This window comes from Nomascus leucogenys, chromosome 8 (assembly GCF_006542625.1).
Source record: "Nomascus leucogenys isolate Asia chromosome 8, Asia_NLE_v1, whole genome shotgun sequence".
Classification (NCBI taxonomy): Eukaryota; Metazoa; Chordata; class Mammalia; order Primates; family Hylobatidae; genus Nomascus; species Nomascus leucogenys.
Genome location: NC_044388.1, coordinates 111,948,408 through 111,956,793, shown reverse-complemented (window position 1 = coordinate 111,956,793; position 8,386 = coordinate 111,948,408). Strand labels below are relative to the sequence as shown.

Below are 8,386 nucleotides of genomic sequence, written 5' to 3'. Positions count from 1 at the left end.
CATCCGTGGGCGAGCAGAGACTGGTGGGGCAGATGGCCGACCAGAGAGTGTGGAACCATCAACACAGACAACGTGACAAGGGGACAGCTGCACCCTTTGGGAATTCAGGACACAGAACCCTCCCGTAGGGAGAAGCACGTGACTGCGGGCCCAGCCTGAGGCAGTGGCGAGTGAGGGCCCCAGCTTTCCTGGAGATTCTATACAGGAACGTGTTTGAGGCCACTCGGGCTGACATGCACTTCTTTTTATTTGTCTAAATCCAGCTTTTTTTTTTTTTTTTTTTTTGGTTCATGCTGAAAAAACAAAATCAGAAAGTACAGAAATGTTAAAAAAGAAAGTAAAATATATTCATCTCTTTAATCCCACCACACACAGATCACCTCTGCAAACATTTATCTGCTTCCAGGACTTCACCCAGAAACGGACATCTAAGAATATGTTTGTGCTGATGAGGGGTCACACTAGACGTGACTCTGTGAACCACTTTTTTTTTTTTTTCTGAGACGGAGTCTTGCTCTGTCACCCAGGCTGGAGTGCAGTGGTGCGATCTCGGCTCACTGCAAGCTCCGCCTCCCGGGTTCATGCCATTCTCCTGCCTCAGCCTCCCCACTAGTTGAGACTACAGGCGCCCGCCAGCACACTCGGCTAATTTTTTTTTATTTTTATTTTTTTAGTAGAGATGGGGTTTCACCATGTTAGCCAGGATGGTCTTGATCTCCTGACCTCGTGATCCGCCCACCTTGGCCTCCCAAAGTGCTGGGATTACAGGCGTGAGCCACCGCGCCCGGCCTATGAACCACTTTTGACTCAGCCTGGGGGGCTGTCTTCTGGGCACAGTTGGCAATGGGTTCACCTGACCCTAAGTTTAGCAGCAGAAGCTTCAAGGTCTGTTCCTAATTCTGTATTATCCTTAAGGAAGGTCCCTTAAACCACAGAAGCCTCAGGCCCCACAAAACCTGTGTCCACCCCCGGCTGCAGGACACCCCAGGGTCTGGATGCAGCCAGGGCCAGCCACAGCCTCACTAGCTGGCAGCTCCTTTAAGGGTATGCTCATTGGCAGCTTTGTTCTGACGGCCACACCCCCCAAGGGACCTCCTTGGCCTTTGGCTTGGGTGACGCTGACCCACATGGAGGGGTCTCTGGCCCAGCAGTCCTGGGACATCCCCTGTATGAAGACCATATGTCTGACATGGCACTTGCCACCCTTTCCGGTCATTTGCCCCCAGCCTGTCCCTGTCACAAGATGGCAGGTGCCTTGAGGGTGGGGGGGCTCTGCTGTGCCTGTGTCCTTGGTACCCAGAGCAGGGTAGCAGCGTGGGGGCAAGTGCGGGTACTCACGCTGCGCTTTTGTGGGTGGGTGCACAGTGGGAAGCAGGGGGCATCTATTCCAGAGCTGGAGCCAGGGGACTGCAGGGCAGGGAGGACGCGGGAAACCCACAGCAAGGAGGGGGGCTGTGGATCTGCTCCTCCCGTTGTGCAGCCACCAGATAGGCCAGGTGTGAGCCCTGATCCATGGACACGTGACCACCCTCACCAGCACGCAAGAAGCCAAGTGACGGGTGACCACCTGGTTTACACACCACCCTCTTTCTGGCCACGGGCGCCGTCTCACGGCGTCAGTGTCCCAGCATGAGCCGCGTGGGACGGGAGAATTCTCTTTGGTTAGTTTGTCTCTAATGGTCCTTAAAACAGAAAACAAAAAATGAAGGCAGGCATCAAGATGCTTTCCATTATCTCAATGTTTATATATTAAAAATGTTTTATTTATTTTTGTGGAGGCCATGTTGCCAGCCAGGTCGCCCAGGCTAGTCTTCAAACTCCCGGGCACGAGATCTCAGGCCGGAATGACAGGTGTGAGCCACCACGCCCAGCCTTATCTCAATAGCTAAACGTGTGGATCTGCCTCACATCTGGAGAGGCAGAGAGGTGAGCCAGCAACAGGGCTATTGAGGAAGGAAGGAGACCTGTTTATTGATTTTAAATTTTTTGTAGAGACAGGGGCCTCACTATGTTGCCCAGGCTGGTCTCAAACTTCTGGGGCAAGTGATCCCCCTGCCTTGGCCTCCCAAAGCAGTGGAATGACAGGCGTGAACCAACACTTCTTGCCTGACACCTGTTTCTTTCGGAATATTTGCCGCCAGCCATCGGTAAAGAAAACAGGCTCTTGGCCCTTTTGCTGTGCTACCTCCTGGTGGCCTTTGCTCGCCCAGATGTTCCTCGAACTCCTGCTCATGTCGGATAAAGGCGGCTCTCTCTCCTGTGGCGGGGACCGGGCCACAGTGGAGAAGGTAGCTGCGCCAGCCCTCAGGGCGGCCCTGGTCCAAAGGACGTGGGCCCAGGAGCCAGCTCGCCGTCCCGGGAGGCCTGCAGCCAATGACGGGCCTGGTGGGCAGGAGGGCCCAGCCCCCTTGTTCCAGTGCCATGAATCTGAAGGGCCACCCACTTTCCGGTCGCCCCAGGGGCTGCTGACCCTGCCTTCCCCTCCTACCCAGCAGCCACACCCAGGAGCGCTCCCCAACACACTCCTTGCTGGAAACCCAGGACAACCGCCAGCCTGTACGAACCAGGCGTGAGAACACTAACACAAGTCCCCTTCCTTCACTGGGGAGGGGGCCTGGGGCTGCTGCTGCTGGGCCTGCTCGTTCTCCGGGGCTGTCCCTACTTCGGCTGCCGACGTCGCCGCCGGCCCACCGGGCCTCGCAGCTACCCACCCGCTCCGTGCCGCCCGGGTCCGCGTGGCGTCGGCCGTCTCACCCTTCTCCGCCCTCCTGGAGGCTGGAGGGCGCCCCCATTCCCGCCGCCGCCCGGTCCTCCCAGCCCCAGGCCTGGGCCACGCAGGGCGCCTTCGCACACGGCCCCGCGAGGACCAGACCTGCTCCCGGTCCCTGGGCCGCCCACCCCCGCCGGTAAGGCGGCTTCCTCGGGGGCCCGGCCCCACCCCAGCGATGGCAGCAGCGCGCTGGGTCGCAGACACTTCAGTCCGGGGCCAGGACCAGGGTCAAGCCCTCTTCTGGGGCCAAACGACTACTCCACGGGAGCGCGCCTGCGCACCGCCCCTCCTCGGGGCCCGGTGGCGCGTGCGCGGAGGCGCGACCCAGGAACGGCTTGCGCAGGACAGCCATCTGCGCCTGCGCAAGACCAGGCGCGGCACCGCGGGCGTTCGCGGGAGGGAACGCTACGGACTGCTCGCAGCGTGCGCACGCACGCACGCCCGCACGCTCTCGGGAAGCGTCGAGTCCGGGACGCCCAGCGCGGGCCCGGAGCAGGGGGAAGGGAAGTGCGGCTCGGTCGGCGCGGGTGGAGGGGGGCGTGAGGCCACCCTACGGTGGCCGTCGAGGGACGGCGCTACGGCTCCCACGCTGGGTCAAACGCCTCCGGCGGCCGCGCCCGGGAGCCCCGTCACCTGCAGGGCGACCCCGGCCGGGGACGCGTGAACCACGCCCTCAGCCGCCCTGCCAGCGCCCCCAGCTGCGCGCCCCGGCACCATGCGGCCGCCCTGCGCACGGAGCCCCGAGGGACAGAGGCGCCCGCAGGTCCGGCCCCTAGCACCGCCGGCCGGCCCCGAGGTCCGGGACGCCGGCGCCGCCGCGGAGAGGGCACCGGGTGAGCTGCGGGCGGGGACCCGGCCTCGGCGGGGGCCGTCTCCAGGGCAACGCGCGGCGCGGGACCCGGAAGTGGCTCTGGCAGGGGCTCTGCAGCCTGGGGGCCCGGCGCGGCGCAGGCCCGGTGCTCACGAGGCGTTGGTCGGGGCCCGGGGCCCGTCGCGTCTCTGAGGCCCGGAGGAGACAGTCCTGGGTCCATGGGCCGGGCCGAGCGGGCGTCTGCAGAAAGACGGGGACCCGGATGGAGCCGCGGGCCGCGAGACCCCGCGGGGACACAACTCCGCCCAGCCGCGTTTGAGTGGCAGCGGCATGGCTGGTGTCCCGGCCGGGGCGAGCTCCAGGCCGAGGCCGGCCTTAAATAGAGCCGCTCTGGCCCCTGCAGCGCGTGGAGGAGACGGGCGGAGGGAGAAGGCGAGGCCGGGCCCCTGCGGGCACCGGAGGGTCAGGCGGCCCCGGCCCCTCCCGCCTCCGCCCCGGCCAGGTCCCCACGGCAGGGCCCCAGGCTGAATCTGACGGCAGGCGAAGCTCTTGGCAGCAGTCGCCTGTAGTGTTACCAACTTTCATGCTCCGATTTTATTTCCTGACCTTTGAGTTCATTCCATCTACAGATTATTTAGGCAAGCCATAAACGGCATTTACTAGGTGAAGCTAGAGAGCCAAATGCCGTGTCTGCTCTTTGCAGCCCAGTCTGTAGGGCCGCTGTCAGGCCCCGGGCCCACCCCACTGTGCACACCAGGCCCAGCCCCTTCCCTCTCACAGCTACCCACAAGGGCAATGTTATTGGCACCCCCATTGGACAGAGCAGGAGCCGACTTGGGGTCAGGTGACCTGCCCAAAGTCACTGCTAGGGAAGGACAGTGCCAGGGTTCAGGCCCAGCAAGGTGACCCCAGGGCCCCCGAGCCGTCCATCTGGCACCCAGCACTTGTCAGGTTGCTGGAGTCATCTGCTCCCGCCAGGCTCGTTCTCGGTTCACCTGCGAGCCCTCGAGTCCCTTTTCGCGGCCTTGTGGTGGCTTCTTGCAGTGGCTTCTTGCAGATGACATTTAAGGGCTTGCGTCAGCCTTGGGTCAGGCAGCTGCAGAAGACCAGGGCAGTAACGGGCAAACTGCCTAAGAGCAGAGTGTGGTCCAGCTAGTGGGGGGCTGCGAGGATCCTGCAGGAAAGAGCCACTCTTGCCCCTTCCATCCGTTTTGGCATTGACCACCTCCGGGGGCCTCCCCTGGCCACTGCCCCGAAGGCCCCCCTTCCCCAGTGCTGCCCTAGAACAAGCAGTTTGGCTTCCCCAGGTGGTGGACCCCTTGGCAGTATCCTTGGGAGGGTTTGTGAAAAGAGTAAGCCCAGGAGTGCCCGCAGATCCCGCCCTGGACTCCATCTATCCGTAGTCCTGGCGCTGGAGTTTGTGTCCGCTTTCGCCTGCTGATTGCCTGGGGAGGGATCCGCATGGTGTCCTCACACTGACGTGGGTTTTGCGGCTCTTCCCGCAGGCCGACGCCTCCCCCCAGGCTCAGCTGCGGGCTCCCAGGCCTAGGTGCCCATGACCCCTACGCTGATCGCCGCCTGGACGCCGCCACCGCCGCCACTGCGAGCTACCGCCGCCACCGGGGCCCAATGCCGGTCATGCCCATTCCGCGGCGGGTGCGCTCCTTCCACGGCCCGCACACCACCTGCCTGCATGCAGCCTGCGGGCCCGTGCGCGCCTCCCACCTGGCCCGCACCAAGTACAACAACTTCGACGTGTATATCAAGACGCGCTGGCTGTACGGCTTCATCCGCTTCCTACTCTACTTCAGCTGCAGCCTGTTCACCGCGGCGCTCTGGGGTGCGCTGGCCGCCCTCTTCTGCCTACAGTACCTGGGCGTTCGCGTACTGCTGCGCTTCCAGCGCAAGCTGTCGGTGCTGCTGCTGCTGCTGGGCCGCCGGCGCGTGGACTTCCGCCTAGTGAACGAGCTGCTCATCTACGGCATCCACGTCACTATGCTGCTGGTCGGGGGCCTGGGCTGGTGCTTCATGGTCTTCGTGGACATGTGAGGGCCCTGGGCGCGAGCTTGATGTATCGTCCTGGCCTGTGGCTGTGTTCTCTCCATGGGTGGGGTCGGCCAGCGCCTTCCCTTCTGCTCATCCCCCAGGCAGTCGCTGCTGCCCGGCGCCCACGGAGAGAAAAGAAAGGGCTGAGACTTCCCTGATGGGGTTGCGGACACCGCCCCTAGGCTGGCTTCCTGTGCCCACCCTCCCCGTGTGCACTCTCGGGGGCGGCGCCCACCTGCCGGTGGTTCCTGCTCACACGTCTTCAGGTCATACTGTGGGGTGGGCCCTCCGTTCGCCTCTCTCCAGGACCACAGCTGCCAGGGACTTTAGACATCACCCTGGGAGGCCCCTGGACACAGAGGGCTGTGTGCCCAGGAGCAAATCCGGAGGGGGGGGCCCTCCTGGCTGCATAGCCCCTTCTGCGTGCCCTGGTCCCAGCCCCAGCCAACAGGACAGGGAAGGCTCCCCTCGCTGACACACCACACTGCCACAAAGCTGCTTACTCTGCCCTGGGCCGCCTGAGGCCTGGCACTGCCTGCGGACCACCCTGTGTGTGTCACCCTGAGGGGTTGTGTGGGTCCTGAGTCCCCAGCCAGCCTTCAGGGTCCCCTTGGATTGCGTAGATGCAGTCTAGCAGGGGGCGGAGAGGGGCTCAGGTGGGAGGGGCCTCAGCAGGCTCCCAGCTCAGGGGCTGGCCTGGGGGAGCCCTGGGAGCCAGGGGCTGACTCCACTGGCCTGTCTGCCTGTTCTGGGAGAGCTGTGAGGATGTCCTGCAGATGCTCTGGATTTCTGCAGCGGCACCTCCATTCCTTTCTGGCTTTTTTTGCGGGGGAGGGCTTTGGGCCTCCTTCTTTGAGGGAACACCCTCAAAGAAAGCCTGGGACATCAAGGCTACAGTGAACTGGGATGGAGACTTTGCGTGTCCCAAGTGTCCGGAGCAGGCGGCAGAGGCCTCAGTGCAGCAAACACAGCCCCAGAGCCTGTGTGGCACCAGCAGCATCTTAGAGCCCCGGGTATATGCTGAGATCCTATCCCACGCTGTCCTCCAGTGACTGGGGGGCCCAAATGATGGCACAGGGGCAGGTGGGCTGGAGGGGCGCAGATGCCTGTGTTCAGGGAGGGCAGCCACCATGGGCCGAGGTCTCACCCAGGACCCCTTGCTCTGCTCCTTGGCCTTGCAGTCAAGGCAACACTGTGGTGGACTGCCCATGGCCGTGTGACTTTGGGGCCGAGTGGGAGGGTGCCCTGAGTAATGATTGCAAGGACAACAGGCAGAGGCTGCCCTAGAGCAGGACACAGGGTGCAGTACTGACAACCCTAGCGTCACCTCAAATCCACGTCCCCACACTCCGGGCATGGGTGGGACTTGTGACCCTGCCCTGTCAGGTGGACCAGTGGCCCAGGAGCCATGAGGACAGTTGTGTGCCACTGGAAGAGAAACTTTTTGAAAAACCCTAAATCAGGTAGAGAAAGCAAAAAATCTTTGGCCGTAAACCGTGCTCTCTAATTTATCGGCAGCTTCTGTGGATGACCTCTGATGAGCCCAGGCTGCGTCCAGGCCCCGGACAGGCGGGCGGGCGCTTCCCTGCGTGGGCCTCATTTCTTGCTGCAGAGAATCTTTTGCACTAAGTCACGCTGTTTCCTCAAAGAAGCTTTGTTTTTTGTTAACATGTTACTCAGAATCACCCAGGCCTCTTGGCTGAGGGTGAAGGTGGGATGGGAGGCCGGAGGGGGCTGGCTGTGCCACTCGTGCGGTGTCAACGCTGCAGGGAGTTGTGGTACCTTGTGCCCTCTGAGCACCTGGCCGCCTGCTGTCCCCGGTGCCCGTGATATTCATCATGTGATGACCCACCTGCATTAAACCTATTTTTTTAATGTGTTGATGGAGTGATTGCTTAAAGCTCAATTGTTTTATTCCTTTTTGAAGGACATAATAATCACCTAGGGCACCATAGAAACCATCTCTTCCTGTAAGGTGGGAAAGTTTTCACAAACACCTGTGATGCTGGGGAAGGAGCCCCTGAGGCCAGGGTTCCCCTTGTGGGAAGCTGCCCTGGGGAGGTGGCCCAGCTGACAGGCAAGGATTTGTCAGCAGGGCAGTCACTGGGACACTGCCGTGCAGGCCAGTGGAGGTTGCATTTGGCTCACTGGCCCGTTCAGAGTCTTTTTTTTTTATACGGAGTTTTGGTTTTGTCACCTGGGCTGGAGTGCATTGACACGGTCTCGGCTCACTGCAAACTCCACCTCCCGGGTTCAAGTGATTCTCATGCCTCAGCTTCCCAAGTAGCTGGGATTACAGGCGCCCGCCCCCACGCCTGGCTAATTTTTGTATTTGTAGTAGAGATGGAGTTTCACCATGTTGGCCGGGCTGGTCTGGAACTCCTGATCTCAGGTGATTCACCTGCCTCAGCCTCCCAAAGTGCTGAGATTGCAGGTGTGAGCCCCTCCACCCAGCCTCGTTCAGTCTTAAAGCTGGGGTGGTGTTTCCGACGCTGCTGAGAGGAAAGAGGTCTCAGGGCTATGAGCAAGCACAGCGCCATCCACCTCGGGAGGATGCACACACATAAAAAAAGATTGGAAGAAAAATAAAACCAAAGTTCTTATTTATCCAAAAAAAAACCGTTTGAGGCCAGGTGCAGTGGCTCACGCCTGTAATCCCAGCACTTTGGGAGGCCAAGGCAGGAGGATCACTTGAGCCAGGAGTTCAAGACCAGCCTGGGCAACATAGTGAGACCCCCATCTCTACAGAAAATTTTAAA

The 8,386-nt window shown here is 61.4% G+C and overlaps 1 protein-coding gene across 1 annotated transcript; it reads left to right on the top strand.

Moving 5' to 3' along the window:
* The first annotated feature begins 1,610 nt into the window (after nt 1-1,610).
* TMEM250 (transmembrane protein 250) lies at nt 1,611-7,514 on the top strand. The gene is made up of 2 exons (XM_004088854.2): nt 1,611-3,603; nt 5,087-7,514. Exon 2 carries the CDS (start codon nt 5,211-5,213, stop codon nt 5,628-5,630), a length of 420 nt encoding a protein of 139 aa, XP_004088902.1. The 5' UTR covers nt 1,611-3,603; nt 5,087-5,210; the 3' UTR covers nt 5,631-7,514.
* Nucleotides 7,515-8,386: the final 872 nt, after the last annotated feature.

What these genes read in the sequence shown, in the direction of transcription:
- TMEM250 (XM_004088854.2), top strand. Translation starts at nt 5,211, where the DNA reads ATGCCGGTCATGCCCATTCCGCGGCGGGTGCGCTCCTTCCACGGCCCG.